This window comes from Miniopterus natalensis, chromosome X, assembly GCF_054644295.1.
Source record: "Miniopterus natalensis isolate mMinNat1 chromosome X, mMinNat1.hap1, whole genome shotgun sequence".
Taxonomy (NCBI): Eukaryota; Metazoa; Chordata; class Mammalia; order Chiroptera; family Miniopteridae; genus Miniopterus; species Miniopterus natalensis.
This window is the reverse complement of record NC_142103.1, coordinates 29163415-29188171: the sequence shown is the minus strand read 5'-3', so window position 1 is coordinate 29188171 and position 24757 is coordinate 29163415. Positions and strand designations below refer to the sequence as shown.

At 38.6% G+C, this 24757-nt stretch overlaps 1 protein-coding gene and 1 long non-coding RNA gene across 4 annotated transcripts; one reads left to right on the top strand and one right to left on the bottom strand.

Annotated features, from left to right (window-relative positions):
* Window positions 1-22596, bottom strand: NOX1 (NADPH oxidase 1). Of its 3 annotated transcripts, XM_016195750.2 has the most exons (13): window positions 22552-22596; window positions 18496-18591; window positions 12817-12927; window positions 12174-12258; window positions 11680-11831; window positions 11396-11577; window positions 11176-11308; window positions 4788-4880; window positions 3994-4229; window positions 3586-3748; window positions 3013-3159; window positions 2689-2813; window positions 1-127 (listed from the first exon to the last, which is right to left on the bottom strand). In XM_016195750.2, exons 1-13 carry the CDS (start codon window positions 22594-22596, stop codon window positions 1-3), a joined length of 1695 nt encoding a protein of 564 aa, XP_016051236.2. The 3 variants fall into 3 exon arrangements, with proteins under 3 accessions (XP_016051236.2, XP_016051238.2, XP_016051237.2); XM_016195752.2 differs by lacking the exon at window positions 3013-3159; XM_016195751.2 differs by lacking the exon at window positions 12817-12927.
* On the top strand, window positions 7624-12964 carry LOC148090447 (uncharacterized). The gene is made up of 3 exons (XR_015713705.1): window positions 7624-7833; window positions 11167-11811; window positions 12760-12964. It is a non-coding gene; the product is annotated as an uncharacterized LOC148090447 (long non-coding RNA).
* Window positions 22597-24757: the final 2161 nt, after the last annotated feature.

The window sequence follows — 24757 nt, the reverse complement described above, 5'->3', positions numbered from 1 at the left end:
TCAGAAATTTTCTTTGTTGAAGTAGAATTGAACTTTCCTAGGATCCAGACTGGAGTATTGGTGACAACATTTGCGCAGGCGTTTTGCCAATGCCTGAGGACCACATAAGAAGACTCCCACCACAGACCTGCAAGAAAAGAATAGTTGGCTAGAATGTAGTAAAGGCTGTGATGTTAGAATAGAGAAACGACGAGGCCTCTGCTACTGACAACCCTGCGTGGAAACTCAGTTGTTGACGCCCTTCTCACATTCTTCATAGTTTTCTCACTTTTTCTCCTTGTAAGCCCCAAATGTGCTCTCAGCCCTTAGCACGCTCAGCACTTGGCCTTGCCTATTCTATTGAGAACAGATGCTCAGATGTAGTGCCCTGCAGTGAAGTGCTAGCTAGACTAGTGAGCCAGGCTGCCTGGGTTCAAATCCCAGCTCTGACACCTGTCCCGGCTGTGTGACTTTAGGCAAGTTTCTTAAGCTCTCTGTGTTTCAGTCCCGCCCCCCCCCCTCCAAAAATGGGGATAAAAATAGTACCCACCTTATAGGGTTGTTTTGAGGTTTAAATGAAAAACATATAAAGCAATTAGAAAAATGCCTGGCACAGAACAAGTACACATGTGTTAGCTGCCCTTAAAGTCATTCACTGTGCACTTAATTCCCACTTCAAAAGTTCTCACACAGAAGAGGCAGTGGGCGATAATCTTTCTAACTATTCTCTGGGTCTCACCCTCTCCTTCCTTCTTTCATACCTTCCTCTTACCTCTTTTTTACTTAATTGAGGTAACTGGCATGTCATAGCGTTTACGCCTTTAAAGTGTGCAGTTAGTGCTTTTTTTTTTTTGTATAGCCACAAAGTTGTGCAACCATCACCACTATCTAACCCAAGAACATTTGCATCATCACAAAAAGGAACCCCATACGCATTAGCAGTCACTCCCCATTTCTTCCCAACTGCCCACCCCCAGCTCTAGACAATCAAATCTACTTCCTGTCTAGATTTGCTTGTTCTGAACATTTCATATAAATGGAATCCTACAGTACATGGCCTTTTGTGCATGGTTTCTTGCACTTAACATGCTGTTTTCAAGGTCCATCCATATTGTAGCATGCATTCGTGCTTATTCCTTTTTACAGCTGAGTAATATTTCGCTGTGCATGTACCACATCTTGTTTATCCACCTGTTCATGGACACGTGGGTTGCTTCCACTTTTGGCCTATTCAGTGTACATTCATGTAGATGTTTTTGTGTGGACATGTATTTTATTTCTCTTGGGAATATACTTAGGAGTAAAACTGCTGGATCATGTGGTAACTCTGTGTTTAACATTTTGAGGACATGTCGAAGGTTTCCTCAAGTTCTGCACCGTTTCACATTCCAACAAGCAATGTAGGAAGAACCCTCCTACAATGTCTTCACTTTCTTGCAAATTCTTATTATCACCTATCTTTTATTATGACCATCTTAGCCCTATCCCCCTTTTTGTGTATTTATTTTATTCCTGTCTACTGGCTCCTATTCTTTTTATAAATATGCTTAGATCATCTTTATGCTAAATAAGCATTTCCTGGACCCTGCCACTCCTTCAAAACTGTTGACCGTGTTTCTCTAATATTTCCTCCTTTGGCTTCTGTGACACTGCTTCACAGTCTCCTCCTTGCCTGGTTCACCTCTCTCCTTTCCTACATAATAGAAACATTACATAATACTCTGTCCTCTGCTACTCTCTCTCCCCTAGCAATCCCATCCATTCTCATAGCATCAACTATGGTCAATTGACACACTAATTAAAATAATCTCTTTTGCTTATATGCTGCTTTACCGTTTACAGAACATTTTTATATATCGTTTGGCTTAATATTCATAAGAATCCTGCAAGTGAGAGAGTAGACATCTACTCACATAACTCCCATTTTACAGATGAGAAATTTGAAGATCAGAGCATTTTCTAGCTCAAGGTCCCAGAACTGGAAAGTGTCAGAACTAGCATTATGACCAGGATCATCTGAATCCCAGTCACTAAGTGGCCACTGCCTTCATGAAGCCTTTCCTGATCAGCCCATGTGGGCATAGACTTTCCTTCCACCTGTTTCATGCAGTGCTTCATTCTGCTTTGAGTTGATTTTATGCATCTCTTATTGAAGTGTGTGCTCCTTGAAGGCAAGAACCGTATCCTATTTCTCTTTCAACCTCCAAAGCTTCTAGACTAGTGACTGCTAAGCTTATAGAAGGTAAGCAGTAATGTTTGTGGAATTGAATTGATCTTCACTTGCCAACTTGTTCCTGGAACTTTAACAATCAGCTTAATCTCCCTTCCACCAGAATGCCTGACGTCATGGCACCAGGTCAAGTCATCAGTTAACTAGGTAATACACTCCAAACCCTTGCTGCTTTAGTAGAGGTCACTAAGGCCAAAAGCAATGCATTTAAGTTGTTCCAGTTCCCTATTTCATTGGTAATGCAGATCAGAGCTGAGTTCTCTACCTCACTGTTTGAAGGCGGGCTTGTAGGGGCAGCAGATGTCTTCTCATCAATTACAAGATCATGACTCTTATATGTCTGAAACCCCAGATGTAATTTCCTCAGTTTCAAGCAAGAATCTAAGAATGGTGCAAATAGTTTCTACCCCAGAGATCTTTTCCCAAGGGCGTTCAACATACTGTAATACCTTTCCTAAACCAGAGGAGAATGCACTTACTTGGGGTGGGAGGTAGCTATTGTAGAAAACTCATTATCCCACATAGGCCTCCCAAAGAAGGTTTTGTGCTTCAGACCTGTCAGGATGTCCGTGGCTTTGTCAAAGTTTAATGCTGCATGACCAACCTAGAGTCATAGAAATAAAAAGTTAGAAAAAGCAGGTCCTGATAGCTGTCTCTTCCTTCAGTCACTTTTAAACTTGGGTGTGAGGGTGAGGGCAGGTAGGAAATCACAAGAAATAATTATTTCCAATCAGCATGCACTGTCTTTTGGCTGACATTCAGCTTGCATCTAACATGGGAATTAGTGTATTGTTTGAACTCACAATGTTGCTGTCCCATCCAGTGAGGAAGAGACGGAAGTTTAGAAAACCATCTTGGCCTAATTCCTCCATCTCCTGTTCCAGGGAAGCCAATAGGTCATTGAACCACGCAAAGGCACCTGTCTCCCTGCAGATCCAGTAGAAATATATCTGGAACCACCAAGAGAGAACATGGCCTTATTAAGTACCATTTACAATGTGTGTTGTGATGACAAGGTTAGGTAGATGTACTGTATATTTGTTGATCAAATTCAGGGTGACCTGAGAAATCACCTCACAGAGCAGCAGACCTTAGGCAGCACAAATGTCCAGAGTTCTGATAACTTCCCTTATGGAGAGAGACTGCCCACCAGTGTCATCTTTGGTTCAAGGTAATTTTAAATTTCAAATTGAAAATGAAGACCCTGTTTTCATGGTCAACCCGTAGAAACAAATGCCTTGGCAGAGAGAAGTGATCACTTGCTCTCATAACTCCAGGGAGGGGCTACTCTCTCACCAATTGTAAAGAACTTAGCCCATGAAAGCAATGAACCTGTCAGGCCCAGTCCAGATAAAAAGTGGTATGAGGGAGTATACCTTTTGTGTTTTGAGGTTGTGATCTTCATGCCGGAATTTGTACCAGATGGACTTCAAAATGGAAGCAAAGGGAGTGACGCCAATTCCTGCTCCAACCAACATAGCCACTTCATACTGAAAAACATCCTCACTGACAGTGCCAAAGGGACCATCCACCTCAATCCTGGCAGAAGACAGAAGACAACGGACAAGTGAAGTCTCACCTCCACCCCCAACCTCAAACATCATCCCAGAGACACAGCAGTTCCCACAGCTGATTTCAGCCTTATATTATTATTATTATTATTATTATTATTATTATTATTATTATATCCTGTTGTACCAGATGTAAGGTTCAATGGAATTGCATTCTTGTTTTTTTGCTTGTCTGCATCCTGGTTTGGGTCTCTGCAGCTCTCCAAGACCTACCTGGGAATTGGTGAATGCTGTTGTTCAAAAGCCTTTATGAGATTTTCTGTCCAGTCCCCTGCTGCTCGGATATGAATGGAGAAGAAGTCTTCCTCTGGAGCAGAGGTCAGAGTAAAAGGATGCCACTCCAGGTAAGAGATTGAAGGACAATTAACAAAAATATACTGTCCCACTTCCATGCTGAAGCCACGCTTGATCATCTGCAATTCCAAAACTTTGGATGGGTGCATGACAACCTATGAATGAAGCAGAGACCAAAGGAGGCAATTTCAAATGGCAACAGGGGCAGGTAGATAAAGTAAATTAATAAAGCTGGAGGCCTGGTGACAGTGGTGAACCCTTAGCACAAGTGCTCTCTCTAAAGGGAGTAGCTGTTATTTATCCAGACAATGGTTGCGCTATGGAACCGTGATTCAGCGTTAGGAAGTTGCCTGATTCTTCAAGAGAAGCCAGAAATGCAATTTTTAATGTGAAAGCCTCCATCCAGATTTTTAAGTGTTAGCAACCAATTCAACTTTCTAAACAATGAGTGTGTGGGCCAAACAAAATATGTTTGTGGGTTAAATCTGGCACAGGCCGCCTGTTTGCAGCCTCTGACACAGACCCATGCTCATGCTGATGATTTCTGCTAAACCCCTCTTGCCAAAGTTCTGTCCAGCTCCAGACAAACTGAAGTATGCAACCCCCAAGATCTTTTTTTTTATTCCCTTCAGGGTGACAACATGGCAGTTTATTTCTATAATTGGGAAGAACAGAACTCTTATCAGAGGAAGATGAAAGTGCATATGCTTTACCTTGGTAATCATAACCTGCTGCTGGGAGCGGTAAAATCGGAGAATCCTTTCAAAGATATAGAGAACACCTGGTGCAAGGATCCACTTCCAAGACTGCACAGAAGCAGAGTACAGAATGAGGTTACACATTAATCTCTCGTTTAGGATTTATTTGTGTGGCAGTTCATTCCTTCGTTCAGTAAGTATTTACTGAGTTCCCTGCTGTGTATCATTGGTAAGCCACTAATTTCACCAAATCTTGAGGACAGAAGTTGAAAAGAATAAATCACAGTGCTTTTGTTTGCTAATCTGTTACTCATAAAGCAAATCACCTCCTGAAATTTTACAGGCCTCACCAGGAAGCAAAAGAAAAGCACAAAAATAAAGTGCATGGGTCCTGGCCGGTTTGGCTCAGTGGTTACAGCGTTGGCCCGAGGACTAAAGGGTCCCAGGTTCGATTCCAGCCAGGGGCATGTACTTTGGTTGCTGGCTCGATCCCCAGCCCTGGTCTGGGCTCATGCAGGAGGCAACCGATCGATGTGTCTCTCTCACATCTGTGTTTCTCTCTCTCTCTCTCTCTCTCTCTCTCTTCCACTCTCTCTGAAAAGCAATGGAAGAAATATCCTCAGGTGGGGATTAAACAAAAAAAGAAATAAAGTACATGGTAAGTATATACATATACACATAACCCATGGACACAGACAATAGTGTGGAGAAGGCCTGGGGGGTGGATGGGAGATGGAGGGGATCAACAGGGGGGAAAAGGGGACATCTGTAATACTTTCAACAATAAAGATAAATTTATATATCTACATCTATATGTATAAACCTAATTTTCAGAATCTAAGACTGTTTTCCAGGACAGCTTGCCCAATCTGAAAGACCAACAGAGAAGGTAGATGTGAAATGGAAGCAGATGATTAAAAACAAAACAAACACAGAAGGGAAAGTAGGTGGCAGACACTATTGGTAACAATATATAAAACTTGGTCTTTGTTCATCACCTCTTTTCTCAGGTGCTCAAAGCACCTAACATGGTAATACACTTTTGGTCTTGTCTACATTTTTTAAAGCAGCCTTTTTATCCCAAAAATCTTTTTAAAGGTAGCAAGTTGCTTCCATATCCACAGAACTACTAAAAATGTATTTTCTAGCAATGCTAAGTCATATCCTTTCTCACATAATTGTTCAAGTGTGATACATCAAAACTGTGTGAAATGAGGTTTCTCGTGCTTTTTCAGGTAAGTAACTTCCTTGGGTATCTCTGGGGAGAAAAAGGGCAGAGATGGGGCTAGTGAACCTGAGAGTGGGCATTATACAATGTGATGCTACTTCTTATTGGGGACAAATCCCCAGCTGAATTCAGAAGACATGAAAAAAATTACTTAAGAAATGACTGATAACAATGTGGATAGTGCTGCTATGAACATAGGGGTGCGTATATTCTTCCTGATTGGTGTTTCAGGATTTTTAGGATATATTCCTAGAAGTGGGTGATCACTTCGTAAGTAATCACTGAGTTGTACGCCTGAAACTAATATAATACTGTATGTCAACTGTAATTAAAAAACAAAGAAATATTTTTTTTAAAAAAACAAACAATGTGGGGAAAAATTTTTGCCTCAGAAGTAATCAGAGAAGTGAATATTAAAACAAAATATCACTTTAGCCTCTCAAATTCAAAAACAGCTTTAAACAATAATGCCCACCATTAATGGGGATGCAGGGAAATGGGCACATTCACATGTGCCGCTGGTGAAAGTGCAAATTAGTAACATCTTCCCAGGGAGCAATTTGTCAGTACATCTCAACAGCCTGCAAAGCATTTCTTCTCTTTTACCCAGGAATTTCACTTCTAGGAAATGGAGCATAAAAAATAATTAAGGTGTGCACAAATATACAAGTATAGTAATGGCCACATTATTTACTACCAAAAAAAAAAATGACAAAAATGGTATACCATACATATTTCTTGTCAAAACCAAACTGTCTTTTAAATTTTATTTTAATTCATTTTTGTATTGAGATATGAATGACATATAATATTATATTAGTTTCAGGTGTACAACATAATGATTCTATATTTGTATGTATTGCAAAATGATTGCCACAATAAGTCTAGTTAACATCCGTCACCTTACATAGTTACAAAAATTTTTTTCTTATGATTAAGACTTTTAAGATCTGCTCTCTTAGCAACTTGGAAATATGCAATACAGTATTATTAACTGTAGTCACCATGCTGTACATTACATTCCCAGAACTTATTTATTCATAACTGCAAGTCTGTACCTGCTAACCACATTCACCCATTTTGCCCACCATTCACCCCCTGCCTCTGGCAACCTTCTATCTCTCCTCTATATCTATGAGCTCGGTTTTTAAAAAAAGTTAGATTCCACATATAAGTGAGTTCACATGGTATTTGTCTTTGTCTGACTTACTGCAATTAGCATAATGCCCTCAAGGTCACTAAAATTGACCATGTAGAAAAAGAAGACTGAAAAATGGTATACCATACAGCTTTTTTAAAACTTAAGTTTCAAAAGAATATTTGACAACAGAGGAAACCATCCAATGATATAGATGAAGGGGAAAAATTGTTACATCTAAGTGGTAGAACTCTGAAATTTTTATTTTCCTCTAAATATTTTTTTTATATTTCTCAAACTTTCTACAATAAACATGAATTATTTTTATAATTTTCAAGTGGGGAGAATGTGGAGAGGATATTTTTTAATGTTTATGGAAGAAACAAAACAATATACTCAAATAGATGGCAAAACTGGTGTTCTCGCCCTTGGGGTATTATGTAACCAATCAAAGCAGCCTTGAGTTTTAAGTATACCTCCCAATAGGCCAAATATACCTTATCTCAGGGACTATATGGGGAAAAGATAGATGTTGGTAAGACAGGGGATTAATTGTCTTAGCTAGTAAGGGGCTGATCAAGCTTTATAGGTTTCTGTTTTTCAGGGCCTCTTGTCGAATAATACAGAAGGTCTCTGGTTATAGCTTCCAAGTTCCTCTGACTTTTGAAATGAAGTGTGCTGTTAACATATGCCAGGTATGTCCTTTTAAAGTTATTTTCTAAATAAGTAATACGTGTGCATTGCACAAAAATCAAAAGTACAAATCTCCCTTCCATCCCTGCCCACCCCTCCTCCCCAGAGGCAGGCAATCAATGTTATTATTTTGTAAACCTTTCTGGAAAATATATGTTTAAGTGATAATATGCATTAAAGTATGAATGGTAGCAGACTATACACACTGCCCTGCCTTTTTTTCATTTAACATCCTTTAAAAAAAATTTTAATCCTCACCCTAAGAGATGATAGATGATAGATGATAGATGATAGATGATAGATAGATGATGATAGATAGATAGATAGATAGATAGATAGATAGATAGATAGATAGATAGATAGATGATGATAGATAGAGATAGATTAGATAGATAGATAGATAGATAGATAGATAGATAGATAGATAGATAGATAGATAGATAGATAGATAGATGATAGAGATATAAATTGATTTTAGAGAAACATTGATGTGAGAGAGAAACATCTATCAGTTGCCCCCTGTATGCACTGGGGATTGAACCCGAAACCTGGGTAACCTGGATATACCTGCAACTTAGGCATGTTCCCTGACCAGGAATCGAACCCTCGACCTTTTGGTGTATGGGACAACACTCCAACCTACTGAGCTGCACTTGTCAGGGCTCATTTAACATCTCAGAGACTGCTCCATGTTAGTACCTATAGACCTGCTTCTTTCTCTTTAATGGCTGCAGAAAAGTCCCATAATTGTAGGAAAGTCCCATAATTTATCTAGTCCTCTATTGATGGGCACTTATTTCCAATCTTTTGTTCTATCAAGTAATGATAAAATTAATAACCGAATACGTGTTAATACATAAGCAAGTATATTTTTAGAAAAACTCCCAGAAGTAGAATTTTTAAATTTGATAAATACTGCCAATCAACCTTACAAGCAGTTGTGTGCACACTCTCGCCAGCAATGCATGAGAGCATTGCCAACACAGCACATGAACAGACTTGTTCATCTTTGCTGATCTGTTTGATTAAAAAAGAAGTATCTTGCCCGGCCGGGCGTGGCTCAGCCGTTGAGCACGGGCCTAGGATCCAGGAGATCGCATTTTGATTCCCGGTCAGGGCACATGCCTGGGTTTTGGGCTCGATCCCCAGCAGGGGGCGTGCAGGAGGCAGCCGATCAATGACTCTCATCATTGATGTTTCTCTCTCTCTCCCTCTCCTTTCCTCTCTCTGAAATCAATAAAGATATTTTTTTTAAAAAGCATCTTAATGAAGTTGTTTCTTTTTTTCATTTCTTCCATTATGAGAAACATTTAACATCATTTCATATATTTAAGATTAACACATATCAACATTTCTGTGATCTATATCTTTTTTATCAGGTTGTTAGGCTTTTTCTTGTTGATTTGTAGGAGTCATATATTAGGAAATTAGTTCATGATCTGTAAGTTGTAAGTACTTTTCCTACTTAGTAATTTGTTGCTTGTCTTTATTATTTATGATGGGGTTTTTTGGCTACACAAAAGTATGCATGTGTGTTTATACATGCCATATATATATGATAATAAATTTGAATATATATTTATTAAATTTTATTATGTTTTCTGGCTTTGTGTTTTTTATCTTATTTAGAGAATATTTTTACTAATATTACAGTCTTAGAAAAAATTCCTCATGTGGCCTTAGGGTGCTTTTATGATTTCTTTCTCTTTTTTTTAACACTTAAATTCTTGATCCATGCATCCTTGATCCATATTTTAATGTAAAATATGGACTAAAGATAGAACTTTTCTTTCCTAGATGACTATTATATTATCTTTAAAAAAAATTATTGAACACTCTTATCTTTTTCCCATTGATTTAAAATGCCAACGTTAGGGAATTTCTTTAGATATTTTTTCCTTTTCTAGATGAGGACTGAGCTATTGCTCTTCATTCTGCATCTGATTTAAATGCTTTAATTATCCTCAAAACACTTTGAGGCATCACAATTAACCTTTCCCTTCCATTTATTCTTTAAGCTAACATATTTTATGAGCAAGCCAAAATAAGCCATACTAGCCACAAAATTATCCTGAGGCACACCTTGAGTTCCCTGGAATCCAATTTCTTGATCATCCACTATTTAACAATAATTTCTAAGCATATTCTTATAACACCAATGAAAGCCGACCTTAAGAAAGCTTAAAAAAAAAAAAAGTTCAACTCAGAGAAACAGAAGTAGGAAAGTGGTTAACCAGGGGCTGGTGATGGGAGTGGGGGATCCCGACTTGGTCAAAGGGTACAAACTTTCGGTTTTAAAATGAATGAGGTCTGCCCTAGCCGGTTTGGCTCAGTGGTTAGAGCGTTGCGCCTGCCTACTGAAGGGTCCCGAGTTCGATTCCAGCCAAGGGCACATAGCTTGGTTGCAGGCTGGGCCCCAGTTGAGGTACATGCGGGAGGAAACCAATCAATGTGTCTCTCTCATATCGATGTTTCTCTCTCTCTCTTCCTTCTACTGTCTCTGAAAAGCAATGGAAAAAATATCCTCAGATGAGGACTAAAAAATAAAAATAAAATAAGGTCTGGGGATCTAAAGTACAGTATGGTGACTATAGTTAATAATACTGTATAATATACTTGAAATTTGCTAAAAGAGTAAATGTTAAGCATTCTCAGCAGAAAAAAAAATATGGTAACTATATGAAGTGATGAATGTGTTAACCTCATTGCAGTGATTATTTCACAAAGTATATGTATGTCATTCATCACACTGTACACTTTAAATATATACAATTTTATTTGTCAATTATACTTCAATAGAGCTTAAAAAAGAATGTTTTTTCCAAAAAAACAAAACCCCCCCAAAATTGATTGGAATTTCACCTAAGTTTTGGGGCAGTACAGTTGTCAAGAACACAATCTTTGGAATCCAAAATATCTGGGCTTGAATTCCAGCTCCACTAGTTACTTACAGTTTACTTCATCTCTATGAATCCTCCTAGTCCTTTTGTCTCAAAATGGAGACAGAAGAAGTACTTACTTCATAGGTTATTGCTATGTATAAATGAGGTAATCCATATAACGCAGCAAACCTGGCCCATGGTAAACACTATTAATAACATAGGCTATCATTATTACCTTTGGAGAGGGTTTCACAACATTCACTAACTATTAGTCCTTCCTCTTCAGGGTCCTCTGCTAATGCTAATTCCTTAGCCTGTTGCCAGTGGTATTGGAATTCCTTGATGGTAGGAATTTTGTGGATATGTTGGCTGAACTAATAAGGTAATAATAACAAATAATAATAACAACAATACAAATAACAGCTCCTAACAAGAGTCTATCCTTGTCCATAGGGTTTTTACCTCAGCGGAGTTCCCTTCAAATTGGGGACGCTTGCAGTGGGAGTCATGATCATCCCACTTCTCGAAAAACTCTGCACACCTGTGAGGATGACTCTCCTTTAGGCTCTCTTCTGTTTGGCCCCGGACAATTCCACTGAAATAGACAAAGAAGGACAGTTTGAGGCAAAGAATTATGCAAGGTCAGGGGCTGGAGCATGAGAAAGGAGTTTGGGGACCTTACCCAATGCCGTGAATCCCTAAGCCGATGAAGTAAATGATAAAAATATGGTGTGTGTACCAGAACACTTCAAAATAACTCCTCCGGATAAACTCCATAGATGAAGTCACCATGAGAACCAGAACTATTGTGATGATCACTCCAGTGAGACCAGGAATGCTGGTGAATGTCATATATATCACGGTCTATGAAAGGAGAAATGTCAGCCTGGCACAATATCCACCAAGAATACCAGGCTTTTCCTGTTCGTGACCAGGGCCAGATGCTTTGCCATTGAGTCAACTCACCGTGTTTGGGGACTGGATGGGATTTAGCCAAGAATCCCCCTCTTTCTCTTGATGAGATAAGCTGGAGAGAACAGAAGCAAGGGATCCATCTGTGGCCTGTCGACTTCTTCTGTAGCGTTCAAAGTTAAACAGGTGTGCAATGATGTGAATAGCTAAGTGGAAAGATGAAAAGGATTGTGAGAGGTATCCCAGGAGCATCATGGCAGGCATGCCTCACTAGAAAAGGAGAATCCTATATATAGTGTCTAGCAGAATGCCAAGTCCACAGAAGGTGCCCAATAAACCTTGACCATAGAGAGACCCAAGACCTTTTCCATACTTACTCTGTTTCCAAATAAATAGAATGTAAGTTCCATGAAAATAGGCCTAAAACAGTGCCTGGCAAATAATGCCAAGTGTAAAATACATATTTGTTGAATGTCTATATTCATGGACGAATGAAACTAGACTCTGAATGCCTGGAAGCCTATAGTTTCATGGTTTGCCTCAGTTACCTGTGTGTAGGCAGATCATATATGCCACCAGCTTATGGAAGGTGAGGTTGTGATCCAGTTGCTTTCTCAGGGTGCGCCTGCAAAACTACAAATGTAAAGTGACGGAGGTGAGATTTCTCCCAGGCAGCTTTATGAAATTCACCAACCCATAACCAACATGTCTTACACAGAGCACACCAATACTCACCCACCAATGCCCACCCCCTTGGCTACCAAGGAGACCTTTGACTTCCATCCCTAGAGCCTTGGTGTTGGATTGTCCAACTAAGGAGTCCAGGGTCTCTCGTCTGTTTTTTAATCTTTAAGTCTTTACTAATAAACCATAAATTATACATACTTCAGAGTGGTTATGAAAATTAAAAGATACATTTTACACCATAGTCATTTTCCATCCTATTTCTCATTTTTTCCTAGAAACCCTGTGATGTGTCTGCTTTTTTTCTATAGGTTTAGTTTAATTGAAAGTACTTTATAAATTGACATTCAGATGAATGCCCTAAAGGTAATACAAGATGTACAGCTATTCAGAAAAAAACTATTATTCTTTGAGAGTACCCTAATTCACTTTTTTTCCCTTCCATTTTAGGTGTTCTAAATCACCTTCCTTAATGTGAAAGTTGACCTACAAATGGTTGGGACTCACTGAGCAGGTGCCCCTCAGGAAGGACAGCAGATTCCGACACATGGGAAGCAGGATCAGCATGCTGTTAAAATTCAGGCATCGAGCAGAAGCTCGGGCCCAGGCCAACGCGGACTAGAGCAGAGGAGAGAAGACATCATCAGCTGCTTCATCTCACTGTTTAGCCGGGGAGGATAAGCCCAGTCGACTTGTCTGAGACCTGGAAATGGGCAGGCTGCAGCTTCCTCCCCTCTTTCTCAGTAGCTAGAACAATCAGGCCAGGCTCTCTGCTTGCAAATGACTGAAAATTTGCTGAACTTAATATTGAATTGAGAAATTCCTGTGACAGTGATTTGAAATATTTGACTATACATTTTCAATATGAAAGAGAACAGGATTTAATGATTCCATGTCAACAAACACATTCTATGGGTGTAATAGTTTACAACAATGATTATGAGTATATTGTTTTCATTTGTAAAACAATCTTGGATATATCTTTTTTATTTGCAGTTTAAATAAAGCTTATTTTATTTAGAGGTATAATTACAGATGGTGACTGTTTTTTCTTTTCTGTCTTTTCTGTAGCAATTATAAGCATGTAATACTCATGTAATAAAAACAATTAAAATGTAACTGCTTGTATTTAAGATGTCTTTAATAATTGAATAAAGCCTAGGCAAAACTAGTGAATCTCTTAAAGCGAAAAGGTTAAACTTCAGTAGAGATTTGAGAAGGGACAACTTCTGAGAACAGAATTTGAAACTGATTTCCTTGGGTGGCCAGGCAACAGACATCAAGGTCAATCTGATCCAGCAGTAGAAGCTGCTGGAAAAGGAGACAAAAAATCAGTTCTTCAAAGAAGGATTTAGCCCAGAAAGAGGCTTAATTAGGTATACACTGGAAAGAATATGCTCAACTCCATAGTAGCTAAATCCAACTTCTCAACTCTGCACAACTGGTCTCTGAGTCGGCTCCATGTACTTGAAACTGCAGGCTATGCGGTATGACCATCTCACAGTCAATGCACTATGGCAATCTCACAATTGCCGGTCACCTGAAAGCAATTACTGTTGCACTTCAGGTGACTGGCTGGCCTTACATGTGCACGCGTTGATGACTTACTAAAAGGAAGAATATGGGTTAGAGTTAACAATTTCTCAGCCTTTTTTTCTAGTAATCTTTTTGACACAAAAGCTATTTTTCCATACAACCTAAACCTCGAGCAATGCGACATTGGTTTAATAAGCCTGAGCAAGATCTCCCTCGCATCCATAATGCCTTACAATGTCAGGCAGTGCAGTGAACAAGAGCTGTCCTACTGTTTTCCATTTCTGGCTTTTCCACATGACCTGTGTTTCTCCCTCCGCTGAGTCACACTCTGAATGTTTTTTGATAGAAACAGCGTGTTCCATTACTGCGTAAATTTTCTCTGCTCATCTCAAAAATCCCACATTTCCACATTGTTTCCCACAGCTTGCTTATTTAAGTCACAGAGGTTTCTTAAGGCTAAAATTGGCAAGTGAATTGAAAATATAGGGCTTCAATTTCACAGCTCCATATTCTGTGGGGGCCATTTGTATAGGATGGATTCTTTTTAGAACAAATCTTTTTTTCCCATTGCAGCACACTGAAATACCCCAAATTCTGTTCACTTTTCAACATCAACACTAGGCGATATTCTAATTCAACTGCTACTGTCATTAATGCCTCACTAACTATGGATTTAAACTCCTTCCTCTGCTACTTAATTTGCTCTGCTTCATGCTGAATCAAATAACTCTCTGCATTTTCCTAGAGGGAACACAAGTTTAAGAAATATCCTATGGAATGATTAGGTAAATTATGGCACATCAATGCCGTCGAGTGCTATGTTCTTAAAAGAATGAGAACAATATGCAGTGGTATAGGTGTAGTAAATGTTTAACAGTCAGCTTTCGGAAGACACAGCGATCTTTATTTCCAGCATCTTCCAATTTACATGAGGTAAACACTCCCACCATGGCATATTTCAAGATACCAACTTGAAATCATTGAATGCCACTGAATGCTGGCTTGGTAAGATATGCACATACCTGGCTACTGTAAGCTGGTATAAGCTGGTTCCAGCGCTTTGCTGGTCACATACCCATATTGCAAGATATCTGAGATATACTAAGTGTGGGAAGAAATTGCCAGCCAAAATCTACAATGTGATCCATTTTTTGGTTAAAATAAAATTTAAAAAACCTATGCGTCCTATTGAATGTGTTTATCAAAACTCATTGAACAGTACACCAAAAAGAGCAACTTTTACCATATACAGGAAAAAATTGAATAACAATAGTATCTACCTCAAAAATAAAACAAAACCCATGCCTGATGTATTTGTGAATATGTCAGTGTATTTATACACACCCCCCCCCAAACTATTAATAAACGGTTATTTTGGGGGCATGGGATGGGAGAGTAATTTTCACATTTTTTTAAAAAAGCTTATCTTTATCGATTTCAGAGAGAGAGAGATAGAAACATCAATGATGAGAGAGTCATTGATTGACTGCCTCCTGTATGACCCCTACTGGGAATCGAGCCCGCAACCCGGGCCTGTGCCCTGACAGGGAATCGAACCACGATCTCCTGGATCACAGGTTGATGCTCAACCACTGAACCAAGCCAGCGGGGCAATTTTCACATTTTACTTATACACTTCTCTATCATTTGATCTCATCGAATGCAGCATTATTTATAATTGATTTTTTAATAGAGAGGGCCTTTAAAAATGAAATACCCACAGGAAATCATCATGATTCATTTTTCTGCTGCTGACTTTTTGATCATAAAACAATTCAGCTGTTAACAACTAGTCACATTTATTGCATCATTCTCTTAATAAAAAACTATTTTTAAAACAAATTAACACTTCCTTTGGAGTTATAGTTTCCAAAGAAGGATCAAAAACAAATATTTTAAATAGAAAACAGCAGGGTAAAATAAGCCATGAGAAGAACATTCAAATTAGTTGTGATCTCAACATGGATCCTTTGATTATGGAGAGAAAAGAAGGTTTTTTTTGTTGTTTTTTTTTAAAGACAAGATAGCCCGGCCGGCCGTGGTTCAGCGGTTGAGCATCGACCTAGGATCCAAGCGATCAGGGTTCGATTGCCGGTCAGGGCACATGCCCGGGTTGCGGGCTCGATCCCCAGCAGGGGGCGTGCAGGAGGCAACCGATCAATGACTCTCTCATCATTGGTGTTTCTATCTCTCTATCTCCCTCTCTTTTCCTCTCTCTGAAATCAATAAAGATATATTTTAGGAAAAAATAAATAAATAAAGGACAAGCTATCTTTAAACATGTACATTGGGTGGATCTTTGTGGAAAGCTAGTGGAAAAAGCCACTGTCAAGCCCTGGATGGTGTAGCTTAGTTGGTTGGAGAGTCGTCTCATGCATCAAAGGGTCTCAGGTTCGATTCCTGGTCAGGGCACATGCTCATGTTTCGGGTTCGAACCCCAGTAGGGGTGTATACAGGAGGCAGCCAATTGATGTTTCTCTCTCACATCAATGTTTCTTTCTCTTCCTCTCTCTCCCTCTCTTCTCCCTTCTCTCTTCCTCTCTCTAAAATCAATAAAAACATATCCTCATCTGAGGATAAAAAAAAAGAAAAGAAAAAGGCACTGTCAAGATTAAAGTGACTTAACCAAATCTCTCACCTGTTGTTACTGAATAACTCACCAGTTAGTAGTCACATTTCCTTCTCTAACAAGTAGTGGCCAGATTGATGAGCCTGTGAGAGAACCATTTTCACCTCCATGCTTCCCCCTGAAAACTTCCACACCAATGTGCCCTACTCACCCCTACCCTTCCTCTTGTATTCTTTTTTTATATTAAATTTTGGGATAACATTACATAAATTTCAGGTGTACAATTTTATAATATGCCATCTGTGTACTTTTTTGTGTGCTCACCACCCAAAGTCAGTCTCCTTCTGTCACCATGTATTTGACTCCCTTTACCCACTTCATACTCCCCTTCCCCTCTGGTAACCACCATTCTGTTGTCTGTACCTATGAGTTTGTTTTTTTGTTTCTTTGTTTTGTTTTGTTTGTTGTTTTATATCCTACATATGAGTGAAACCATAAGTGTTTGCCCCTTTCTGTGTGACTTAGTTCATTTAGCATAATACTCTCAAGATCCATCCGTGTTGTCACAAATGGCGATACTTCATCTTTTTATGGCTGAGTATTCTCTGGTATATATGTACCGCATCTTCTATTCTCAATCTGCCACATCTCCAACCTTCTCCATCCTGTTACTGTGACCTGACCCCACTTTTCTGCAGGCCTTGAGCTGTGTAGCACCACCCAACCCCACACCTCCCTAAGTATCCCTGTTTCATGGAAGTTATTTTTCTGTGAGATTATCCATAGCGGTGGTTTTCAGTTGTTTATTTTTAACCAAACTCTTAAAATCATAAGCAAGAGTCCTTAAGACAGATAAAGGCTGCTTTGGTTGAAGTAGGGGCAGAGGCAGGACCACTACTCAGTTAGCCTTCCCTTCACAGCCTGTAGGAGCACCTGAGTTTCTGTGGAAACCAGTTTGAAAAACACTGCTTAATAGTTTACTGTATTGCATGTTTTCATTAATGGGTCTGGGGAGTGTGCCCTAGACAGAGCTGTTAGATTTAGTGAACAAAAATACATGATGCCCAGTTAAATTTGAACATCAGATTTACAAAAGGAATACAGATATCACCCCAATTTTCAGAAGTTTGAGTTCTGCCACTTAACTTTTACAAAAGACCTACATCAGTACCTTTTCGGGGGGAGGGGGGTGCACAAAGAGGATTGTGTTTAAAAAAAAAAGAAAAGTTAAAAGCAAAAATAGCATTCAGCGTTTGCTTTGCAGCCAGCTCTTACAGGGACAGTGCACACCTGAGCAGTGAGTGGCCTCACTAAGATCCTTCCCAGGAGCTACCTCAGCATCTCAGCACCAAGCCACCATAGCTTTGAACTGTGTCTCTGAGCATCTATGCTTTATCTTGATTCATTATGTACATATTAGCAAGGTGTGTCCTAAAGTATCCGAGCTCAGAAGAGTGTTACACTTAGCATAAAACCATATGTAATTAAGCATATTTGGTATGATGTGATGGATTATTTTTGGAGTCTAAGAATGCTCAAAAAGTTTTCCATATAAATCAATGGTAATTGCTTCTTTGCTTTATGCCATTTTGGCTTGCAAAAGGTTTCACAGGAATGCTTTACTTTCAGAGAGTAAACCTTTTTACTTTCAGAGAGTAAATGCTTTACTTTCAGAGGGGAAAACCTTTTTTTTTTTTTTTAGTACAGGAGGCCCTAGAATAAAGTCCTTTTGATTAAGGTCATGTAGTTATAATGCTGATGAGCTGTCATAGGAACTTAACTCTTGTTTATATCAATTAGCTTATGGTAAAACTGGTTTTGTTATACATCATTTTGCTAGAAGTTGTAGAAACAATTGATGACAACATTAAGTGAGGGCTTACTGTATGCTTATGCAATATTTGGAACATACTTATATTAAAAGAAATGATTTGTTATTTTTATGGAATTCAAATTTATCTGGGCATCCTGTAATTTTTCTGAGAACCCTAGAGGAAGTTAGGAAATTGAGTCTCAAATGAGCCAGGATCAAAGACAAGAAAAATGCCTAGATTCCCCACATTTGCAACTGTGATACTCACCCCCAGGATTTCTCTTGTGTAGTAGTACTTGTCACCCTTCTCATATGACAGGAAGGCATGTGTAAACAAAAAAGCATTCAGCCCCAACCAAGTAACCTAAAGGAAGAAAAAAAAAAAGCAAAGAATAAAGTGAAATTGGGGTCTGGGCAGCAGGAAATAAAGGGTAGGAAATAGTGTCACCCTTTGACTATTTTGTGTTTATCTGTTTTCATTTTATTTTATTTTAAATATGTTTTTATGGATTTTAGTGAGAGAAAGGAAGAGAAAGAGAGAGAGAGAAATATTGATTGACTGCCTCCTGTATGCCCCCTACTGCCCTACTGGGTATTGAGCTAGAAACCCTGGGCATGTGCCCTGATAAGGAATCTACCCTGTGACCTCTCAGTGCACGAGAAGACACTCCACCAACTGAGCCACACAAGGGCAGTCTGTTTTTATATTATTATATTATTATTTTTAATTTTTATTTTTTTATCCTCACCTGAGGATATTTTTTCCATTGCTTTTCAGAGAGAGTGGAAGGAAGAGAGAGAGAAACATCAATGTGAGAAAGACACATAGATTGGTTGCCTCCCACACTCGTCCTGACCAGGGCCAGGGATGGAGCCTGCAATTAAAGTATGTGCTCTTGGCCAGAATTGAACCAGGATCCCTTCAGTCCACGGGCCGACGCTCTAACCACTAGGCTAAACCAGCTAGGGCAAGTCTGTTTTTATTTTAAATGAACACAATCCTGCTAGTATCTAACTTACTTTCACAGTGAGTTAGAACTTCGAAACATGGATTGGACACTCATGAGCAGGGTCAGCAAACCAAGGTCCATGGGCTCACCATCTATTTTGTACAGCCTACAAGCTAAGAATAGGTTTTATACTTTTTTCATTTTCAAGTTTTTAAATGGTTGGAAAAAATCAAAAGAAAAATTATATTTTATTACATGAAAATTACATGATATTCAAATTTCAGTGTCTATAAATAAAGTGGTATTGGAATTTAGCCATGCCTGCTCATCTCTGTGTTGTTTATGGCTACTTTCATGATACAGTGAACAAACCGAGTAGCTGTAACAGAGACTATATGGCCTGTGAAGCCTAAAATGTGTACTGCCCAGCCCTTTACAGGAAGCATTTGCCAACTCCTGGACTAGAGAATTTACACTATTACCTAAAAGATGACAATCAGTGAATAATGGATTTCTAAAGAAGCAAAGAATAAATTTAACAATATTCATCTGAAAAGGACTAAACCCTTCCAGATGGGCTGGCCTCTTTAATTACACCCTGACACACATTTTCCTGTTTTTAGATTGTGAGTCTCTTTTTAAATTAACCTATCATTGTTTTGGACTCATTTGAGCTCTTAAGACTGCTTTTGTATATCCCAAGCTCCGTCTCTGCATTGGTAAAGGGGGAAATTTGGAACCCACTGCCCACTGCCTGGGAGATCAAACAACTGGGCTCTAGCTGAAGCTTAGAGGTGTTAGTTTGTAATTGAACAGGACTCCAGACACTGGGATGCCTCTAATGTGTATCCCTGGTCCCAGGATGGATCAGAACCATCTCAGCCCAGGGTAAAGGGTCTTTAGCCTAAGACATTGCCCATTCAGATTCACTAGATCTGGACCATTCACACACCTCTAGCAGCATGGCATAGTGATCTAATGTGTGATATTGGAGTCAGACTCCCCGGGCTCAAATTCTAGTTCCACTACTTTTTATCTCTGTAATCTTAAACAGACATATGATTTAACTTGTCTGAACCTCAATTAATTCACCTGTAAAATAAGAGTGATAACAATATTTACTTCACAGCACTGCTATGAGTCTTACATGAAATAATACATGTGAAATAATTAATGCAATGCTTGGTGCATAGTAAGAGCTCAATAAATGCAGGCTACAGAGTTGCATTGTTATCAGACCGGCTTTACTGATTAATTTTTTCCTGCATCCTTTGTTTAGAGACCCTTTCCAGAGATGAGTGCCTTCCAGAGATTCTTTGACCTCATGGAAAAAGTGATGAAAACCACAGATATCTCAAGATTCAGAAGATAGAGGAGAGAAACTAATTTAGAGGGAGCAGAAATATTTCAGAATCCGAGAGGTACACAAAGGCAAGGAACTCTGTGTCAGCCCAATAAACAATTGTAGGTAAGGTGAATGATGAAATACAGTGACATCTGAGAGTAAATAATTCCATTTCCCACCTTGACTATCATTTCCTCCACTATGAATGAAAAAGAAAGTGGAGTAGAAGACCTGACAGGAAAGAGGAGTAAAAATATTTTTGAGTAATTTATTTTTTCATTTAAAAAAATAGTGTATAAGAGTATATGTCAGAGATAGCAAGAAGTCTGGGCCTGCCAGGATGATTGGTGGGGGATGGATATTCAAAGCTAGACAGTTAAATGTGACTCATCACCATGGGCAATAAACTCTCTGAGCAAAAAATAGGAGAGGGATAATACAAAGCAAAGGATTTTAAAGCTAGAAACACCATTATATTTTATCTAGTCACTTCATTAATCTACCCCCTCCACGCACACACATACACACACGGGTGAACTGAAGTCTAAAAAGCATAAATAATTTGATTAAGGCCACTCAATTAAGAGCAGAACTGAAACTAATTCCCAGATGTGCTATTTCCTAAACTAGTGCAAAAGGAATTAAACATAGAGCATTGAAACACTGAAAATATAAGTCATAGTACAACCTGCCAAAATAAATGCAGAACAACTCTCCAGGGGAACGTGATTGGTCTCCACACTTTTTCCCCTGGAGTACATGGCAGTCCTATGGGGCCCAAAGGAAAACAAGAGGAAAGAGACAAGGACCCTAGAAGGAGTGATGGCATGAAGATCAAGGAAAGTAAGAAAGGACATAGGTAGGGAGTCCAAGGCTCAGGGGTGGCTCAGAAATGAAAGAATGAGAGTTGGGAAAAGGGTGTGTGTTTGTGTGTGTGTGTGTGTGTGTGTGTGTGTGTGTGTGTGTACAGGAGTTCTGCCTGAACACTGGGGAGCTGGGATTGAGTGATGGTTCTGCAATCAATTCACTGTGTGAAATCTGGGTCTCATTTTCCCTTGTAAAATCAAGGAATTTATATATATCTGCACAATGCAATGCCATAGTCACTATCCCCACATGTGACCACTAAGCACTTGAAATGTGGCTAGTCCTGTTTGAGATGTGTTGTAAGTGGAAAATACACAACAGATTTCAAAGACTTAGTAAAAATACAAGAATATAAATGATCATATTAATATTTTCATTATTGATTACATGTTGAAAGGATAATCTTTTTGATATATTGGATTTAACAAATATATTACTAGAAATTAATTTCACCTATTATTTTTACCTTTTTCAATGTATTAGAAAAGTTAAAAATCACATATGTGACTCACATTATATTTCTAATAGACAATGCTATACCAGATTATCTCTAAGATCCCCTCTAACTCAAAAGTTCAATGATTTTATGAAATCTTTTTTATTACTTTTAGAGAGAGAGAGAGGAAGGGAGAGAGAGAGAAAAAACACACATCAATTTGTTGTTCCACTTATTTATGCATTCATTGGTTGCTTCCTGTATGTGCCCTGACCAGGGATCAAACCCATTACCTTGGCATATGGGGCCGATGCTCTAACCAACCGAGCTACCCGGCCAGGGCCTTATAAAATCTTGATTAAGCAGTGCAGGAAGGATGGAGAGAATAGAATGATCCATGGCAGTAGTTATAAGTGAGATGGAAGAGATAAAGAGAAGATAGAAAATGAAAAGATTGAAATTTCAAATACTTGTGACTTAAGAACATATTATTTGTCTCTACTAATGAATTTCTAGAGTTGGATTTTTTTCCTTCTCTAAAGTGGTGAAATATATTATACACAAAAGAGTATATAAAGCATAAAGTTGAAATTTCTAACTGATAACTGGCCTTGATGACCCCAATATTGGCACGGAATCTTTCCCTTTCAAATAGCTTTACAAATATAAACAAACAGGATGTCTCCTCTTTTAAGAGTAATTAATAGGCAGTTAAATATCACTTACCAAAACCAAAACTGAGAGCCAGTGGTTAGCCACCCAGTTTGCCATTCTCAAGAGGTGGTTTGGAACCTTTTTAAGCAGCAGGAAAGATTCAGCAGCCTGGACTCTGGAGAGGTTCTTCAGGGTTGGGACCTCTTTCCAGCTCAAGGTCTGTGAGTCTTTAAGACATGGAAGATGCACATCTACCCACAAAACTTCCAGAACAAATAAATGCATTTGCCCTTCCTCCTCTGGACGGAACTATGTTATCAGCTTGGGTAGCAGACCAGCCCTACCTATGAGAACCACAGGGATTTTCCCTCTTGGGGTTTTATCCCTTCAGGAAATAACAGTCTTCTTGAGTGAGAATACGCTCTCATCATCTTATCAACATGACCTAATGTGAGGCATTACCTTCATTAGGCTGGGCTATAAACAGATAACCTCAGGAGAAGCAGGACAGGAAGTGAGTTTGTTAAGGAAGCTGCTTTAAGATGGGCTTTCAGAGGAGTTGTCACATTTCCAGCTGTAATGTGGACCTCAGGCCTAGCTGGCTCAGAAATTTAAGTAACTGGAGGATTGTCTGTATCGGAGAGGATGATCTGTTTCTGGGGAGAGCTTGGCTGCCTGGGAGGACAAGTGAAAAGAATAGCTAAATCGAATAAGAGATAAATTAGCAGTATAAATGTACACCCAGATTTGCAAAACAGAGTCAGTGTTCAAAACAAGGGAGGTGATTGTCTCCTAGTATGATTGATTTGCTGGAGTTGTGTGTTCAGTTCTGGGCACTGATTTTTCTTCTACTATAAAAGGTAAAATATACACAGAAGGATATATAAAACATTGATGTAATTCAAATAATAATTTTAAGGAATGAATATCTATGTACTTGCCACCTAAGTTAAAAATAAACACATTTATTTCCAGTATCTTTTTTATTTATTTCTTAAAATATATCTTTATTGATTTCAGAGAGAGAAAAAGAGAGGGAGAGAGAGAGAAAAAAACATCAATGATGAGAGAGTCGTCATTGGTTGGCTGCCTCCTGCACCCCGGGCATGTGCCCTGACCGGGAATCGAACCGCCATCTCCTGGATCCTAGGTCGATGCTCAACCGCTGAGCCACGTTGGCAGGGCCAGTGTAAATTTTAGATTCAACTTCCTCTTGCACTTCTTTTGTCATGTTTGCTGCTAAGTACTTTATATTTTTATATGATTATAAATTATATCTTTTTAATTTTTAATTGTGGCTATTGTTTAAAAGTGCAAAAAACTAAATAAAATTGCAACTGGTTTTTACATACCAATTTTTGTATTCAGCAATGTTGTTAAACTCAATTGTTAATTCTAATAATATTTCTGTATTTAGTCTTTTAGATTTTCTACAAACACAGCCATATTTTTTGTATAATGACAATTTTATTTCTTCCTTCCTGATTCTTATACCTTTTATTTATTTTTCTTGGCTTGCTGTACTAGAACTTCTAATACAATGTTGAACAAAGGTAGTAATAGCGATCTCCTTGTCTAATTCCCAGTCTCAAAGTGGATTCTTTCAACATTTCACCCTTAAGTATAATGTTGGGTGTAGCTTTTTGTACAAAAAGCTATATACTCTTATTTTACTTTACTTTGGGCAAAAAAATAAATATTTATTTAAAGTAAGAAAAGAAATCACCTAACATTTTTGATAGATTTATTGAGGTATAATTTACATACCATAAAATTTACTCATTGTAAGGGTACAGCTCAATGCATATCACATTTTATGTTTTTAAAAGCTGAAAAATCTCTTCACTATTATAAAACTCATAAAAATAGCATAACATTTTCATTAGCTACCTAATACACCTGCAACTTTAGTGTCACAACGCTGAGTGAAATTAGCACAGTGAGTGGGTGTTTGGAGTCTTCCCGGAAGCCATTCCTACACTAAGACAGCTAACAATCAGTTAACTATGCATGGAAGTGTCAGTAAACCACGTAATATATATTCTCCTAAACCCAAACTAAATACACTACCAACACAGCTTCCCCTTAACTTTATTCTAGAAATGCCCATGGCCATTTCAGCATTGCTTGATGTGAGGGTAAGTGTGACAGAGGGGAAGGAGAAGCGGAAAAAGTTATCTTAACCATTTGCAATGAAAATATGTTACTTTTGCAAATTCTACAAAAATACTTCACCATGCCCAAGACTATGCCTTAAAAAAGAAACTAAAGCCCACCC

Excerpts from the sequence above, each read along its gene's own strand:
- NOX1 (XM_016195750.2), bottom strand. The coding sequence starts at position 22,596 with ATGGCAAACTGGGTGGCTAACCACTGGCTCTCAGTTTTGGTTTTG. Across the intron at positions 18,592-22,551 it reads GGCTCTCAGTTTTGGTTTTG|GTTACTTGGTTGGGGCTGAA; the intron begins GTAAGTGATATT and ends TTCTTCCTTTAG. Across the intron at positions 2,814-3,012 it reads CTGGATGGGACAGCAACATT|GTTGGTCATGCAGCATTAAA; the intron begins GTGAGTTCAAAC and ends CTATGACTCTAG.